The sequence below is a fragment of the Centroberyx affinis genome, unplaced genomic scaffold, assembly GCF_046629955.1.
Source record: "Centroberyx affinis isolate AG114_WGS23_722 - 3 ecotype Tasmania unplaced genomic scaffold, CSIRO-AGI_Caff_v1 ptg000102l_1, whole genome shotgun sequence".
NCBI classification, from domain to species: domain Eukaryota; kingdom Metazoa; phylum Chordata; class Actinopteri; order Beryciformes; family Berycidae; genus Centroberyx; species Centroberyx affinis.
Genome location: NW_027278804.1, coordinates 670,453 through 689,804, shown reverse-complemented (window position 1 = coordinate 689,804; position 19,352 = coordinate 670,453). Strand labels below are relative to the sequence as shown.

Below are 19,352 nucleotides of genomic sequence, written 5' to 3'. Positions count from 1 at the left end.
TGAAGAGCAGACATGCTGTGAAAAGAAAACATCGCTCAGCGCACTGCTAATGTAACTTAAAGCCCATTTTAGCCCAGAGCCACTGCATTCGCTACATGTGCCTTAAGGCAAAATATGCACTAGGCCCATCTGAAAAGGTGTTAAAGACACTGAGAACATAGGCAATAGCTAAAGGTAAGGAAAATGCCAGCATATGTTTGCCCTTCTGGCGATGAATTATGGAAGAGCTACCTGTCGTCTTTGCTTTGTGGCAGCGCAGGCCTTCTGAGACATGGGGCTGTGACAGCATACACAAGCCTCATTTACAGAAACCAGAGGGATTGTATGACAGCACAGACACATATATTTTTAATGACCCATTATCACAGTGAAATTGCATCAGCCCCTTTGGCAGGGAGTGTGGCTGCACCTTGGCACAGGCTGCATACAGTCCATTAGGCCTCCGTCTTGGGAAGAACTCTCCTCTATGGATTGAAAGAGGGAAGGATTGGGCACTTAAAGAGAGAGGAGGAGGAGGAGGAAGCTGGAAGCAGGGAGGAGAGGAGACGGGATATGTGATTGGCTTGTTTTTCTCCCACTTTAAACTTTTAGCTGCATTGCTTTTTTTTCCTGCTTGTTTAAATTTTTGCTCGGGTCTCTTTCATCATCTTTACTTCCTGACTCTTGCGACAGTGTACTCTTCAAGGGCGTATGTGACAACTATTAAAAGCCATTGTACCGACACAATGGGTACCCAGAATTGCATCAACTCAAAAATTAAACCGCATATTGTTGAATCCTCTATGTACTCCCCCCAAGTGTAAATAAAAACGACACACTCAAATCTGACAGAGGCAGTCTTTCTAATTACACATCCTCGGACAGACCGCTGCAGCCCAACATCAAAAGCTCATTCCAGACCAAAATGGCATCGAATAAAGTGAGAAAGAAGAACTTCAGCAACGCGGATACAGTGGTAATATTCAGTGCCGCTGAAAAAAAAACAAACAAATACTACTCTGCAGCAGGAGCGGTGGGATTACAGCTCCACATAAAGCTGACATATGGAAGGAGATCAGAGAGCAGGTGAACGCCATTACCTCGCAGGGAAGCGTGCAAGAAGTTAAAAGAAAGTGGTTTGATTTAAAACTGCGCACTACACAAGTGCATCGCCGCCAACAAAAGGAACGTCAAGGTGACAGGAGGAGGCCAGGGAGCAACTGCCTGCTGCACTCTCCCAAACCAATGAGCGCAGCGGTGCCATATCATTGGGCATGTGTCGGTCTCTGGCGCTGATCCAGATGGGGACAGTGACATCATGGCTAGCGCTGAGACTGTTCGCCGGCCAACTTGGCTCGAGGGAGCAGACCTTGTCGGACTGTGGGTTGACCGGTAGGAAAGATCTCTCCCCCCACTTCTCCCTTCCCTCTGAGTCCAGATTATTTGGGACGTTGCAGCCCTAGAAACTTTGATAAATCCTGATTTCTACGTGTGAAAAGGATTTATAAACAGATCTGTCGAAAAAATTGCTTGTTAAATGAGGCCCATTGACTGCAGTGTATATGCACTGCACACTGTTCCTGTGTGTGGGATGCAGCAAGTCATGTACCAGGGTGGCCCCAGGCATAATCTTACTCTCCACTGAACATCAGTGATGAGTCAACAATCAGCCCCCGGGGGTCAAAGTTTTTATGATCACATTCGGCGGCACTCTGTCTCTCTCGTTCTCGTTCTCTCGCTCGTTATCACCCTCTCTCAATCTCACTCATTTTATCCGAGACTTTCAAACGGAGCCAAGCTCCATCTACCTCTCTCTCATATTTAGCCTGACTCTCTCTCTCCCTCTCTCAGTCTCTACAGCCTCTCTCTCTTTTACTCTCTCTCACTCATTCTCTGTCCGACTTGTTACAGCTCAGATTTATTACTGCAATCTGTCAGTGCTCCTGTCTCGCCCCCTGACACATTCTGTGGCAACCATTATGCATATGTTGTTGTTAGTATAATGCAGACACATATTCTGGAGCTATAAAAAGCCCTGGGCAGATATAGAAATGACTGAATGTTGTGGCTATGAAATCATATTCACCAATGACTCATTATGAAGATCCTTCAGGTAAGAGACTACCTTATGATGAAGTGCAGCTTTGGGCAAAGTAAACTGCAGTACATAGTAAGCACAGACTTACAGGTGTCAGCCCCATTAAAAATAAGGTTGCAACTGTGAAAATGAAATATATGGTTATATAGCAAACTGAAATGTACTATATAACCCTGTTAACATCAGGACTGGAGCTATATATAGTGCAAATATATTGTTGCAGGGTTTTGCAAGGAAGGCTTTAGCGATGTGGTTCAATTTCCAACTTTAGGGGTTTAAATGGACTTATCTGGATTTTAATGAGATCTTTATATCTTTATGGTGGCATTTTCTCAAGTTATCTACAAAGTTAATATTCTTTGGAGTAAATGTTGCTACATCTCACTGGGAATATTTCATGCATGGTCCAAATCTAACTAGAAAAAAAAAAAAAACAGTTTGCCTGGCAAAAGAAAAAAAAAAAAACCTGCACAAGAAATATCATGTAAGGCTCCACTAATTGGGAGAATTTGGCTCACCCCTGAAGCCATCAAACATTCACAAAGGGGGCCAAGCTGAAGAAACGTACCCTCCAGGCTAATCTTAGTCTAAATACAAAATCAATTTACCTTGAAGCATGGTTTGGCATTTTTGCATCACTGGTGTGTATGTGTGTGTGTGTGTGTGTGTGTGTGTGTGTGTGTGTGTGTACATGCTGGGATTTGATTTGTCAAAATATCCTAGCTGTCAGCCTACCTGCTTTTCTCTAAACAGCAAACCCTGTTGGAAGTATAAAACCCCCCCCAAAAAAGTTACATACTAGCAACTGAACTTGGTGTAAACAAGAGTGAGAATTCCTGTGGGCCAGTGTATGCCTGTATGTTTACAAGCAGTGCCCAAGGCAAAGGTTGGCTGCCACGAATAATTCACCTCTTCAAGAAAAAGCAGGGTTATTGTTTGAAATATGACTACAACCATTATTTCTGACAGAATAATTAAACATTAAAGGGCAAGAGAGATGTGCATTGTACCTTAATGACATCTGAATGGTGCAAAATAAAATTAGCAATGCAGAGAGCATACATATGAGCGTTGTAGTACCAAGAAATGATAGGTCACTAATGAATGTGGACCCATTTTATCCACTATGCTAGCAGTGTGTTTCCAGCACTGGTGTCTGCTGCCAGCTCTTTTTTTTATCATCCTTTTTTATGATCAACACTTGTGTTGAAGTATATGAATGCCCATCTTAACATGTATGCACTTATAAATCTCACTGGATAAGAGCAACAACCAAGTACCTAAAATATAAATATATGGACCAACAACTAGTACTATGCGAAAAGGCCAAATCTATTTGTATGATAGAGGTGATGCTTCGAGCACAACTCTACTGGATTGCAATGCGGTGCATTATGATGGTATGGATGGATGTTTATTATGTGCATGCATTATGTTTGTATATCAGGTGTGAAATGTGGCGTGGCAAAATGAGGTCCAAGGGAAAACACAGACTCGTACAGTGAGCGAAGTGCCTAACCGAAGGATTCGTTCAGCTAGCCAGACAGCAGCGGCAAACAGCTGGGATGGAATAGAGTCAATCTATACAAACTCTACTGTGACGTCTATGCGTGAAAAAAATTCATGTGTTAGCAGCCAACATAGCTAAGTGAAGGTGTGGACATTCCCAATACTTTGCAAGTGTTCACAGCCCTGACAGGGAATCTGAACTATGCCCGCTGGTGTAAACCTGTGCTTTTACTTTGGAAGACCTACAGTAGAAGTCCTGGGGAAAAATAGTGCCTGAATAGGTCATAAATATTATATCTATACATACAAAATTATTGTGATTCAAAAATATGACAGTCTTGACATACTGGCGCTTGGTTTAATTCATTTCAAATGCACTGCTTCCAGTTTTGAAGCTGCTCAATTTTCTGAGCAGCAAGTGCTTGCAACATACTTGTAATATCCAAAGCCATTTTGAATATATCTTTGCCAAGGTCTGTCTAATCCCCCGCAGCTGTACATTGACAGTAAAAGACATCCATCTATGTAATGCTGTCAACCCCCAGGTGTAAATCCCTCAGGTTGCCGGGCCGGAGTCATGAGATGATATTTCCCGCTGACCTTTTCCTGCCAGTTCAACCAGCTTGACACAACATCTCAAAGGCTTATGGCACACTATAGGTCATTCGAGGGACAGACTTAGACACACGTTTGATACTCTACCCTAGGCTTACAAATTTCAATTACCTGTATACCGGACACGGAAATGTGATTTCGGCTATCGCGTCGCCCATAGGTTAGACTCAGCTGCCAAGTTGGGGCAGAATCGAAAAGAATGTCCCCCACACACCGTCTTATCTGGAAATTAAAAGCACTGGACTCTAGACACAGCACTTCGTCATTTTAAAAAAAAATCATATTGCGACTTACCTGATTAAGTAATATAATAAATGAAGGTAAAACAATCAAACAAACAACAAATAATATGACAGTGGCATTGTGGTTGCGCTGTACTGTGGTATAACAGATCAATGGCTGCTTTCCTGACAGCATCTTGGCACAAAGATAAGATCGGTTTCATCCACTGGCATTAGTGAAAAAAATGATGCTCTTCACACTGAGCTTTGAGGAAGCCCAGCCCAACCCCAGAGACGGATGAGAGCCTCATTTTTCACAGCTAGAGAGATGAGCTGTTGGCGCGTGGGCATTCAGTATAGGCTTTTGGTTTTAGCTGCCATATCAAAGATTCAAATATTTCCAGTTTCCTACAAACAAGAGGTGCTTGGTTTAGATAATTTTGAATTTTCTCGTTGCAACATTTCAGGCTTTTCAGTTCACAGCTGGAGTTCTAGTTCCAAGACATACTGTACTATTCTTTTGACTGGAATTACAGTTTTAAACATTTTCAATTTGCTTTATCCTAGCTGTGGATCCCAGCTGCTTTGTTAGAGCACCACTTAGAATATATTTCCCTCAAGCCATGCCGCAGCAAATATCTTGTTCATCATCAACGGGACTTTTCAATAGCCTCTGTGACTGCACTCCATGAGCCTCCCTGGAATAAATTCACAGGGCCAGGTGGGAATGTTGCTCGGCGACTTCCACACTCCATTAAGCTTCTGCAGGCAATTTAAGCAGAGGCTGCATTTGTATGCAATATTTATAAAAAAAGAAAAAAAACCTGTGGGTTCCTGGACTCCCTGAGCAGTGGGAGATGGCAACAGAGGATCTAAACTGTCGGGCTGGATCATCACACAGGGGATTAATCTGTGTTTCGTAAGCACAGGGCTTTACTGGAATAAAAACCTCCACCTACGATTTCGGCGGCTCTTTATGACTAACATGGAATATTGAGCAGAAGTGCATCGTGGTCCTCTGAAGATCTACTGCTGAATTATGTATATATAGAGGCGCTTGGATAAACTGAGCAACCGTGCATTTGCTTGCTCCATCTATTCCCCATGGCACTCCACTGCTTGACCTTCCTCTCCATTACCTACGGTATAGAGCATTTTTCATGTCAACACAATCAATTTTTGTTTGCCCCTGATCCTATTCCGCTTTCACGCCTCTTGCTGGAGCCCTAACCCTGCTGTTCCTTCGGTCGTGTTCCAACTCATGTATAAGGCTGGGGAGCTGCCAGAGGGAAGGCACTGGTCTCCCAACAGCACGCTGGTATGGAGCGCATGCATACTGTGTCTATAGTTCAAACGTGATTTCATTGGACAAACAGTGAGCAATAACAGCGGCCTTCACTGACCTTGTTTGTGTATTTATTGTGTAGCCACTGGCTTGATTTTCTGCCAGTTCAATTGCCAGATATGAAGTAAGTATACAGGGAGTGCATACTAACACGGCAGTAGACAAGCGTTTAACCTGAGCTTCTATGGTTGTAACCTTGAAACATACCAATCCAAACTTACAAAACTCTGAAATGCATGCAATGGAAATTAAGCGCTAGAGGGAAATGAATTATGCAAGTTTGAATGTTTTGTTTGGTATTACACTGTCAGCCATGACCAGCTTTGTGACTAAGCCTCCATTTCTTCAGAGACATAACTGTTTTTCCATCCTCCTCATTAACCCAAAACTCAGAAAACACAAACAATAATCTCTCTCGCACTCCCCATCTCACTTCATGTTTGAAGTAATATCTTTCTGGATTGCCACACAACAAATAGACTATACACAGCAACTGAATAGACCATACATAATCTTTCTCTGCAACGCGGTGGAAATAATAATTAAAATGCTTACCAAAGTCCCCAGGGACAAAGATGTCATAGATACAGCTCTGGCCTCTGGTGTAATTATGTGGGTAGTTTGGGGACAGCACGGTCCCCTCTGATCCTGTGGAGTGACCTCCGCATGGAGCTGTGTGGATAGGAAGGGGAGAAAACAGAGAAACACAGTTTACAACTTTGAAACAACCAGGCTACAATACCTGGGGAAATGAGGCAATAAAATACAATCAGCAAATCCATTCTAACTGGCACAAGTGCACAGGTAAGCAGTTCATACCAGGAAATAAGGAAAAAAGTCACCTTTGAACTTCTAACTGCTGACAAATATAATTTTGGCCAGCCTGACAAAAATGTTTGACGTTTGAGGGACACATTTGGGACATTTTCAAAAGAAAAGTGAGACATACAAAGACAAAGAAAAGAAGAGTGAGTTGTGTTCACAGGGTTAAAATTCTACAGGGAACAAGCAGCCAGGGAGGAAAAGTACTTTTTGCCTTGACACAAAGTAAAACCACCATCAGTCAACAAAACACAAACACAGAAGTTCCACAGGCCTGCAATTGAAATAAGTTATTATGAAATAAGCACATAATAACAACCAGCAGCATGTTTTGGGAGATTCAACAATTTCGACTACAACAGGCGTCCAATCAGCAGATGGCCCCTCCATAATAAAAGAATTCTTTGAAACATTCACTGTAAGAAAATGTTGTATTTTCAATAATAATAGGGAAGACTATGCATTAATGGCAACATATGCATAACAATGCTGCGCTCTACTCCCAAGCTCTCCACTGGCAGCAGGGACTATTACTTGTTTTTTTCTTTCTGTTTGCTGTGAAAGCTTGTGTTGCCAAAGCAACAGTTATACATGGTGGCCACTAACCAGGAGGTGGGCACAGCAGCTCCACACAAAACCCATTAAACTTTCCACCATACCCTTGCATGCTTTTATCTCCTAAACTTTTCCTTGCGCCATCATCACAGTGTTGACAATGATTCAATTGGCCACTGGGTTCATAAATATCAACTGCGGTCTGTCCTGCACCTGCGTCGCATCTCGGCATCCTATCTTAAGCCGTTAATGATGTAGCTAATTTGCCAAGAGGCCCCCTAATGCAGTTGCCTCAGACCTCACGGACTGAGCCAGCAGGTGGGGGAGCCTCGACTGTAAACAAACACACTCTCATTTGTCGGAGGGAAGCTGTCACCAGCTGCTCCGAACCCCATGTGGCCGACACAATGCACATGTCACCGCCGTTCCGCTGAGCAACGTGGGAGAGGGGAGCAGAAGCCAGTGGAGGCGCTAATGCAGAAAGATGGATCAGCAATTAATCCAGGTTTGGTTGTTGGAGGTGCATGAGGCATGTAATCAAACATACCTGATGACGGCAAGAGGGGAATCCAATCCAAAATGATCCGTCAAACAGAACAGGAGCGAGAGTGCAGCGATAGTTAAGGAAGTTGAGCGTACTGCTGTGAGGAGGGGGGCACACTGTACTGTCAGTCTGCTGCAGCAGGTGAGTGCAGCACTAAGGGGAGGAAGAGATTCTGCAATTAAAGCTATATGCTTTAATGGCTTCAGGCTGCTAGGTGAGTCCAGTGCTATGGGGAAGTGGGCACACTGCAAAACCCTCCATATTGTGTACTATAATAGGCTGTTGGGTGGGTATAATCTGCCCAGAAAGAAAGGTGAGTTTATTGTTTATACCTATACATTTGGCTACTTGACTTGATACATACAGAATTGTGATGTCATTCTGAGACAATGCACGCGGTTCAGGACAATTCATGTAGATTTTGCAGCAAGAAATTTTGTTATATCCAGTCTAAGTAATAAACAAGAATGACTGCTCTATCATTAAAAAATAGAAAGGCGGCTGCAAATAAATGGGTTGCAGTGGTCTATTTACATTTTGAACTGATTGGATTGGAAGGGTATTGACCCAGCCCTGCAATCCACTTCAGTTCGACAGGCATGGGGGCTAATGGGGCTCACCGCACAATAGACATCCAACGTATTGAAAACACATCTAACGTACTGAAGGATGAATGTGTGAGACGATTAAATTATCATTATTTATAGGTAGACAGACACTGGATTCAGTGGAACTGTAAAACACAGTCCAACATGACAAACCAAACCATAACCAAAGGGTTACAATGGTACCTTAATAATGAAATGTATGTTATATCTTTTCTATTGATATCTGAGTACTGTATATGGAACAGATAAACATAATACGCCATGTTCAGCATGTCCAGGTATTACAAGATGGTTGCTCATGTGAACAAAAGCATTCCATGGAGCCTTTAACAACAGAGAGAACAACAGAAATTAGTCAGTAGACCTTTTTTGCGATCCTGACATTTTTTTCCTTTAACCAATAATTCCATGTTTTGCTTGTTTAGGGTAGACTGCTAACCTAACTACATTAAACTAAATGTTAAATAACCTGAAGAGTGCTGGTCTTTTGTCGGGGCAGCTGTAGCCGCTATTTGATTTAGCCTTGAGACGATCAGGTCACCAGTTCAAATTTAATCTGGGAGTGAAAATACAAACTGGAGAGTTGCTGATGTGCCCTTTAGCAAAGCACATAGACTGAGAGCTGTTGCAGGGAAGTTACACAGGTGCCAACTGTACGAGTAATGAATAGCTCCTTGGTGTAACAGTGGGCGCCCCTCTTCCCCGCTCAACTTCCCTGGTGCTGAAAATGAGAGCCGAGTTCTCATTCAACCTGGCCTGATTAAATACTTTGAGGAGTATAAAAAATGATGTAAAACTACTGGAGGGAGGAGTACTAGGTTGTTATCTTGAGACTCTTCACAGCTTCAGTCGCTTTTCTCCTTGACACCGTGATCACAAAGATACCGAACAGCTCTGTGAAATGCCTGCGCTGGGGGAGCTTGCTGTGAATGGCAACAAACAATACACACTTGCACATCTTGGGTTTATGCTCTTTGCACTGGACCGTACATTTGTAAATCTATAAACTGCCGACATCATCCTGTTTGGTTACTAAACCATTTACCACCATATTAAAAAACTGTATTCTTGTTAACCTGGCCATGTATTAAATGAATACTTTTATAAATCTATTTATTTCTAGGTTTCCTGATATTAGTAGACAAACAAATACACAGTGAACTCTGTAATATTTAGACAGCAACACCTTGTAGTAAAGGAGAAAAAGCAACAGATATCACCCTGCTAGTTAATTCTCCATATCATAACATACACCTATTTAACCATATGGCGTGTGGGTTTTTTTTTTGTTTGTTTGTTTGGTTTTTTTTTTGGGGGGGGGGGGTTGGTGGTTACTTCATACATACAAGTACAAGGTTTACAAGTAAGCAAACATTAAAATGCCAAACAATAATCCCCTCCCCACCATCATATAAAACTTGCAACTTCACTCCTGAAAACCCTGCTTGTTTTCAGGAGTACAGTATTACAGCCCTAACACCTCCTACATCATTTGTCAATTAAAGTTCAAAAACATTATTTGTAAGTAGGAGTTGAACTTTTTTTAAATATTTAACATCTCCAACATGATTCATTCTCTAATCATAAAAAAATGTCACAGGGGAAAATAATACTAACACCATAAATAACACCATGCCTTAAATAGAGTTAATTGAAATGCAGCTGCAGCTTTACACTGCATTGGTTGATATCCCACTGTGAAAACCTCCAGACCTCAGTTATATTGTCCCACCTTCTCCACCTCGCTCTCTATAGGTAAGGAGTTAAGTAGTGGCACTTGCAGTAATCAATGACTACTTGCCAGACCCAAGGCAATTATACTTTCTCTTTGTTGCTTTTAATGGGACATTATTCATATTTAATCAAGGTTATGTGACCAGTTGTGCAACATCTTTGATTTATATACTATAGTATAAAGAGTTCTTGACAACATGGATGGAATGAGTACTACGACTAATTAGTACCATTTCAGACCATGCTTACGCAAAGCTGTTTTCGCTCTACATGATTTGAATATGGGTTAATAAAGATCATATGGAGATGGCAGCCCAATGGCCCCACGAGGCCAGTGCCTCAAAATGTTTTTGACATACCATTTAGTTAACAGATGTTAGATGTGTCAAAGAGTCTCCTCCATGCTTGCTTCACTACTGCTGAACTATTGCCTAAACCGCACAAGCGTTACATCTCACCTTGACAGCTGGGTTTGGCTCTGTCCCACTCCGGTCTCTTGCTGTTGCCCATGATGCATGTCAGAGTGGAGTAGCCCTGCAGCAGGTAGCCAGCCTCACAGTGGAACGTCACCATAGATCCTAACTTGTAGTCAGCGCCCATTCGAGTGCCATTCATCACATTCCCCGGATCAAAACACGCCTCCCGCAGTTTTGCTGCCGAAAGGACAAAGCATTTAGAATTGTCCAAAAAGACTCTTGTTTCTAATTAGGTGGAAATATCTAAAAACTTGTATAGGATACAAGGGTCGCTTTGATCTAACAAAGCTGTGTTATTAAAAAGTAATATATATCAGTGTTGGTGAAAATGGTGAAAATGGATGAGGGTGAATCTGAGGGTATTCTCCCAGCTGGCATCCACATCAGAGGAAGTAGCTGTGTAGCATACTTCAAAAAGCATATTCGCTAATTCATTTATATATATATACAACTAAATCCCACTGCTGTAACATCAGAAAAGTAAACTCTTTTTTCGCCAATATACATAATGATATTCTATGAAAATGCATACGGAATCCCACTTGCACAGGCCTTCAGAGTACCTTTGTATTCCAAATGAAAGCCGGTGTAGCTCACAGAGCCGTCGCTACGGAACGCCAAGTACATAAAGTTGGAAGTGCTCTCAATCTTCTCAGGAAGTTTGCTGTCTTGGAAACTGCCAATCAGATGTGTGTTGCTGTCTGGCCCGTCGTAGATATACAAGAAATCATAGTTGGGCTCAATGCTGAAGCTGTGACAAGTGCAAACAAACAGACAAATGAGAAATAAAACAGTGATTATTTTTGCCAAGTCTTAACCACCAGATTGTACAGATTGTGTGAGAGATTTAGAATGCATTAGGGTTTTAAATTGAGAGTGTGCACCGCGGTGCTAGAAGTGAGTCATGCCAAGCGATTTGCTTTGCATCTCCAGACAAAGAGATAAAAAAAAGATATCTCCCCCAAGAGGTGAGAAGAGATTAAATTGTTGTGACACTGCGGTGGCACAAAATCTTCCCAGACGGCAATGGCAATGCAGTGTGAAAAGATCGTTTCATATTGTTGCGCTGTATATCAAATCACATGCCGCAGTGAGAGAGAGAGGAGCATTTGTTTTCAAAATAATGAGCTTGGTTTATGACAAAAATGTAAATAGCTTGGAGATAATTGCATTTGAGTTGGATCAAGGCAACTCCAATTTAGAATCATAACTCCATCCTTTCATTTTGCATTCCCAAGGGAGAAAGTAGCATTGTGCTAACTCTATTAGATGTTTGTTTTGAAGGACAAGGTCTGAAAAGAAACACGCTGCATCTCTCTCCTTCACCTCCAGAAGAGGGAGAGCGGGTGGGGGGTGCAGACAGAGCGACGGCACCTTGGCTCCCTCTCCACCCCTTCATGAAATGACTATGTAATTAATATTCATCAGCAGTCATTCAGTCAAAGGGAGGGGCTGCCCATGCAAAAGGCACTCGGGCCCATCCATGACTTCCTTCTGCCAGTCTTGCTGCTGAAAATTCAGATTGCCATTAATAATGTAAAGCTTATGTGTATCATTCAGCATAGGGAATGATGTGGGTTCTTATATCGCAGTTCTGACTGCAATATATTCTGAAATCTTCACTATATTTCAGCGAATGTGGTAGGAGTGCCTATCTTCTAGGTAGGAGTATTGCTGCCTTTTCCCTATCACCCAACACACCTGGACACAAACTCAGGTCCTGTGCTTAACACACATGGCCAACTTTGCTCAATACTCTGATGTTATAGCTGGTTCCACCACAGAAAGCAAGCAATTCCACAGCACAAGCTGAGCTGCTGTGCTCATTCTGTCCATTCTGTTTCAGGTAGGTTACAAACATAAGAACGGTTTAGGGAAACCTTCATCTTGTAAACCACTGGACCAAATGCTAAAGGGACAACACTGTTTTTTTAACGTCTACGGTATCTTCATCTGACCTATTGTCCATATCCTGCAAAAAGCTTGTATTCACAGGTTTTCTACTGTAAAACGTTGAAAATGGAAAAAGAAAACACACACTTTTTTCACACTTTTTCATAATTCATGAGAAGCTGGCAGTGTGGAGAGCCAAGGTTATTGCAGTTTTGTTTCATACAAGCAAACAAACAAAGTAAACTGAACATATAAAGACCGGGAAATCCCCATTAGCCCATCACATCGTAGCAGCTCCCATTACCTGATGAAAGCCAAGGAAATGACATAGTCTGAGTGGACAGCAATAAGCCAGTCGCAGTCCTTGCTGTGTGGGTAGGGGTGTGGGTAGTTGGGAGACAGGATGAATCCTGAAGATCCTGTCACATTCCCGCCACATGGAGCTTGAGAGATAAAGATAGGAAATATGAAAGAGATGGACATAGAATTAGAAATAATTGTACACAGTAATTACCAAGAAATATTCTTTAAATGTGCTTGGGCTGTTGCCAGCTCCTGCGGCCGAACTCAATTCTGTCCTGGCCAGGCAAGGACTGAGCACTTGAAGATCTTTTAATATGTTTTTGAGTTGTTCTGCTGTTTATTTTATTTATTTTATATCTGGCATTTAATTTTAACTAGGTATAGCTTTCAATATATAAGGCTTGTTATCCAAGTAGGAGTCAATCTTACTCAATTTTAGTAAGAAATGTCTGAATGATTGATATCATACACAACATCATCTGGTGCTTTTGTTGCTTAGCAACACAAAGCGTCACAGATTTGTTTACACAGCTGCTGATTTACCTAGCATTAGCCTAGCTAGCTAGCTAGCAAAATTGGTAACTAGTTAAGTCTAAGGCATTAACATTACTATGACATTACTTCCCTAAACTTTGCCTACAATTGCTATTTTTTCCTTAACACAAATCAGATAACAGTTATTTCATATCATCATATATAGTCATCAACTTCCATGAAGGGCCTATGGAGCTATAGAGCTCTCCTATACAGTCTCTGCTACAGCCCCCCCACACACACACATCCCTTGAGTGACACATTTCCACAATAGAGATGAGTAAGCCAGCTAATTAGAGCAGAGATACGAAAGAAACAGCGAGTGAAGAGGTAATATATCACAGAAAACAGCCTACTGTAATAACACTGCTTTGTCTTTTGCTTTTTTGTGTTGAAAATGAGGCTTATTAGCCTTTGTAGCCGAAATGTCTTGAGACGCTGGTCGCTCACCCATGGCAGCATCCTCCATCCATGAGCACGGAAATGTGAGTGGGTGTGGAGGAGGAGATTGAGAGCGTCTTGAAATGCCAATGGGTGGGGAGTTTTTGTTCCAAAACAGAGTATGGGCCAGAAAGAGTGTTTCGAAAGCCAGAAATCTCAGCACCTGGCGAAGTAATTGTTGAGTCACTGGTATTGATCAACAACCCTATCAACCCCCTGCAGATATATTATGGTCATTTTGTGCTATGGGGCAGAAAAAATGTTAGTTACAGCCCCTTTAATTTATTCTTGTAATATAACTTATTATAACACAAGGAGAACATTTCTCTATGTAACTACTTGATATACACTAGTTTTCTACTGTTTTTATACTACTTGAATCATGATGATCCCATTATGTTCCCACAGGAGCTTTAGTTGTTTTGTTTTTTGAATAGCATGAAAAAAAAATGTGGCCCCTCCCCTCATCAGGCTTTATTCAATATTTGCATGCTCATTAAATAAACTAAATAAAAGTTGACATGTTTCAACATCTACCCTCATCAAGAAGCACTTCAAAAAGACACACTAATGGGTATGTTTTTTATTCGGTGTGATAACACTGTAGTATAGGGAAAGTTATACATCAAATAGTTATATATAGTTATATATTAATAGTTATGTTGTCATTTCATTATGCTGAGTTGTGTGAGCCTGTAATTACATTGCAAGACCTACACTTTGCCCTTTCCTGGCCAGAAAAGAATTCAGTTAGAGCAAAGGAGTTGGCCACAACTCAAGAACATCTAAAGTAGGTTTCTTGGGAACTACTTAGGGTAATTATTTCTAATTATATTGTTAAGTAATTAGTTGTTAAGCTGCAATAAGACAATGTGTTGTGTGACCTTGGAGTGCTCAGTCCTTGACTGTCCACAGAAGTGGATTTGGTCACGTAAGAGTTGGCAACGACTCCAACGTCTTCTGTTTACCCTACACATATCTTTAAGACATCGATGAGAATTATGGTGTCTGCTGCAGCCAGTTAATAGAAAAACTCTCTCCCTGCCTCTCTCTTCCGCTCACCATCTCTCTCTCTCTCAGTCACTCTCATCCCCAATATCTCCCTCCTTCTCTCCATATCTCGCTCTCTCTCTCTCTCTCTCTCTCTCACCGATGCAGCTTGGCGGGCTAGGCTGCCAGTAGTATCTATTTTCCACTTGGATGCAGGTGATTCTGCTCTCCCCCTGCAATTCGTATCCTGGATCACAAGAGAAGGTCACCGAGTCACCGGGCTCCCGCCCTTCCCCATTGCGACTGCCATTCATGGGAATGCCTGGATCTCTGCAGGCTGTCGCAAGCGAACCTGAAGGGTTCACACACACACACACACACACACACACACACACACACACACACACACCAATGGACACAAGTTCATATACACATACAAATCAATAAGTGCAAGCGAGCACACACACACACCTACACACACATGCAGAATTTCATATCATGTGGTAGACAGCTGTCAAGCTCAAGCTGTAGCTCAAACACAGTTATAGAAAAGAACAGATTACTGCCTGATCTCAGCAGTTAAAATCCTGCGGTGTTTTCCCAACGTGTTTTCCTAAACCACAGCTGCCAAGCAGCCCAGGGCAACAAGACTTAATGGTAGAATCTGATGGATTCTTCAACTGTTCCTCTCTCGATAGACTTTATTAAGAGACCTGACTCAGTTATGTATATTGCTATTTTTTGTTGTTGTTGCTATTTTGCTTTTCTGTTTTCAAAATCAAAATACATCTAGCAAAAATAGAGGCAGTGATGTGGAATTAAAAGGGAATGAATATGATATCACATATATGTTTGAAAAATGAAATATACAGTATCATACATGGAATTATGTGATTACCAAATTAATGAGGACAATATATAATAGGGATAATCACATATGGATAATCAATCAATGATATTGAATATTTGTGAGAAAAAAACCTCACACTGACACTTAACAGAACTGCTACATAGGCAATGAATAGTCTGACTTTGTAGACCCACAGAATTATTGTTTAACCAAAATTTTTGTCATAGCACTGCAAACTACCTATATGCATAACGTATTTTAACAGGGGTGAATTTTCACTATAAGGATTCAGGGGATTTGTTGTCATTCTTCTTCACTTACCTCTTGGAGAGTGAGATTTGTTTTGGTTCTGAAAACTACTAGCCATAAGCCAACAGGCTATTTAAGTATGCATCTCTGGAATCAACACCAGCTATGATCAGGTGCAGTGAATCCCATATAACTTATTTGTGCAATGGATCACTGTGGCTGTATACCAAATAAAATAAAATGAAAATAAAAACATTTACAAACTAACAATATCACGAGTGGCTGAGTCGATGAGGTGTAATGGAACTGCTGTGCTCAGGTGCTTGGGTTTTGAAGCTTCTCGTCAGCAGAACATGGAGACTGCATCGGTGCTACAGCGGCACTCAGTGCGCTGACGACCCGCAGCAGTGGAATGTGAAATACCTGGGATTTTGATTGCTCATCCAGCCATGGCTAAAGATTACAGCAAATACTGAGAGATCAACATGAGATGAATAGATATTGGAATTAAAAGCTGCTATACTCAGTTTGATAACTTCATGACTTGCAGATAATAATGAGAAATCCACACTGGATCGAGCTAAAATATAATGCTGGTAGACACACTGTTTTCTTAGGGAGACTACCCCGCATACATTATAGTGACAACACCCACGCGTATTACCTGATACTTATCCTTAGGCTGAAATACTCTGTGCCATATAAGGAAATAATGAGAGATTAACATGAGATAAAAAAAAACACTTTTACTATCACACATTCTCTTTGCATAGACAGAAACAGTGACTATACAATGACTTCTTACACACACTCATGACACATACATATTTTTCCAATAATTTTTCAAGTTACAGTAAGAGCAAACAGACCATAGATCTACTTGATGTCCTTGGAAGGAAAAAGGAAAACTCACTGGAGAAGTCGATGGCGAAGCCAGACTTGGTGATGTAGAAGTCGGTCTCGAACTGAATGGTGACAAGGTTGAGGGTGGAGTGGATCCCCTCGGGCAGCAGCGAGCCGCTCACCTCCTTCAGAGCCATCTCGTTCTCGGGAGGCCCGTCCCACACCTTCAGGATGTCGTGGGACGCCTCCGTGTCGAACGCCAGGAACTGGAGACTGGGAGAGGTAAATGAGGGAGGCTGTCACTTCGGCTTAGTTCGGTTTGCTTGGTCCGGTTCAGTTCAGTTCAAGTCAAGTCAGTTCAAGTCAAGTCAAGTCAGTTCGTTACTTCAACTCAGCGGGATGGAGTTGAGCTCAGGTCATTTGGCAGTTGGATTCACCCCAGTTCAGTTGAATTCATTTCACTGGGATGTGTTCACTTGCGCAATTTTTACACCTCCACATTAAACTAAACCAATTGCTCACCAGGAGGCAAGCAAAATGGCTGCTGCATGGCTAAAGATGGGAGCTGTGACATAATCTGAAACCAGATTAAATTGAGTTCAAAGGGAAAACCCATCTAGGAACATTGTCCTTATGCTTTTGGGCAGTTCAGTTTAGATTTGGTAACATCCATCAATTTCTGCCAAAGTTACAAACAGGAGAGTGAAGACTTATCTGCAATCTCATCAACAGATGGCCCGGAGCAGCTCTTTTGACAAAGAATGCAAGGCTGACTTTATGAAATCACACAATGTTTACTTCAACCTCTAAGCCCAAAATGGGTTTTATTTCACAGTAATACTAGGAGCTCTGAACCAAAAAAAAATGTTTCCATATCCCAAGAAAATTCCCCTGGGTGCTGTCACAGTGTCTACAAAGTCCCTCTCCCATTCATTGTTAATGGAGCAGCTGCAGGCTTTTTCTCTTGATGACATCTAGCTTTGGAAGAGACATTTTCATGTTCAAAATCTAAACTGAACTGTACAACATCAGAGGGAGGATTTTTATGATGTGTTTATCTACTGTACAAGTCTGGTCAAGTGAAGATGACTTCAGTTAATTTCAGACTTATTTAAATCAGTCCCCACTGGTTCAGTTCAGGGTGATTTCCCCTTGTGTAGAAGCTGCAGTCCCTGGATAAAATGTCAATCAAAGCCCCTTTAGTATTTTCAGACAAAATCCACCAAATGCCCTAACATGCATTTGGCAATTCAAGCTCATTCTTAAAATATACTAAGTTTCTCTTTAAAACTGACAATTTTAGGGCCCTACTGCATGTGAATTTACATATTTTTATAATTGTTAAAATCTATATATAACATTCTATATTATAGTCATTTGCTAAAATGTTATGTTAAATGGTTTGGAGTTATATAAAACAAAAACAACAAAAAAAGATAACATAGTTTTTCATCCATACTGTATACATGCATAAATTTAAATATTTAATTTTAATATATCAGCAACTTGTGAGCTACCTGACGATGTTGCCAGAGTTGACCTCAATGGTCCAGGTGCACCTCAGGTTGTTGTCGTAAGGGAAGGGATACCCAGGAGAGAGGATAGATACCCAGGAGAGAGGATACGCCCTGTGGACTCACCCTTGAAACTGCCACCACACTCCGCTGCGCGCACACACACACACACACACACACACACACACACACACACACACACACACACACACACACACACACAAATACACAAAACACTGACTTGTCAACAACATCAGTAAAAACCAAAACTCCAATCAAAATGAATATGCAAAAAAGAATGGACAGAAAATGCAGACACACACACACACAAGCATATGCACATACATCGACACCAAGAACAGAAAACATGCTGACAGAGTCCGGGCAGAGCCGCTGCAGCCCAGAGTCTACAATGAGTACTAATGACCAGCAGTTAAAGTCTTGCTGGAAATGAGCACTTTTTCTCTTTGTTTTCCACTAACAGGTAATGGGACTGAAACAAGGACTTCCTGCCTGGCCGGAGATACTTAGGGATGCAAAACTTGTTTTGTCTCCAAGTATGCCTCCTAATGATGCCATTAATTAACTTTAAAAAGACTGTGTCCACAGAATATATAGGCTGGGCCTTGCACTGCAGGAAGGACACTGCTACAAATGTTAATGACTGAAGGAATATCTTATCATCCAATCTATGTTGTCTCTCCCCTGGTTATCATCTAGCTATCTATATTACAGAACAAACGGCACTTAATTAATGGGAAAATTACATTAGATGGCCACAGCGGTAGACTATAATCAGTATCCTAACACCAGGCAAATGTAAGACTCCTCGACAGGAGCCTGGAGATGTGGCCCTGGAGAAATGGCTGGAGATCCCATTTCACATTCAACTCACAGATACAGGGCTGACTATTAATATTGACCAATCAATGATCCAGCTCTGTTGAACAGTTAATCAATAGAATGATTAAGTGCCTTTTTTTGTGATCTACGTTTGCGATCATACCGAACATGCCGCAGTGCCAAACTGACGCCCTTTTTCTGAAAAGGAAGAAACACACGTTTCATTGAAAAAGGCAACAGGACATGCTGGCATTTAAAGTGCAATTCTGCACACGTCCGGAATTTGTAAATCATTTTTTACCCTAATCCATCACCGCTAGACATCGAGCGACAGACACTGCTTCACAACACCTTCTAGACTCTAGCAATGTGCAGGTAATAGCTTT

At 41.6% G+C, this 19,352-nt stretch overlaps 1 protein-coding gene across 1 annotated transcript in view; it reads right to left on the bottom strand.

Annotated features, from left to right (window-relative positions):
- LOC139647843 (CUB and sushi domain-containing protein 3-like) overlaps window positions 1-19,352 on the bottom strand; it is a 221,515-nt gene that overhangs the window by 99,766 nt on the left and 102,397 nt on the right. Inside the window, 8 exon segments of the mRNA XM_071523829.1 lie at window positions 6,323-6,439; window positions 10,489-10,683; window positions 11,070-11,257; window positions 12,704-12,842; window positions 14,828-15,019; window positions 16,680-16,882; window positions 18,127-18,230; window positions 18,233-18,273. Of these exon segments, the coding sequence (XP_071379930.1) occupies window positions 6,323-6,439; window positions 10,489-10,683; window positions 11,070-11,257; window positions 12,704-12,842; window positions 14,828-15,019; window positions 16,680-16,882; window positions 18,127-18,230; window positions 18,233-18,273 (1,179 nt within the window).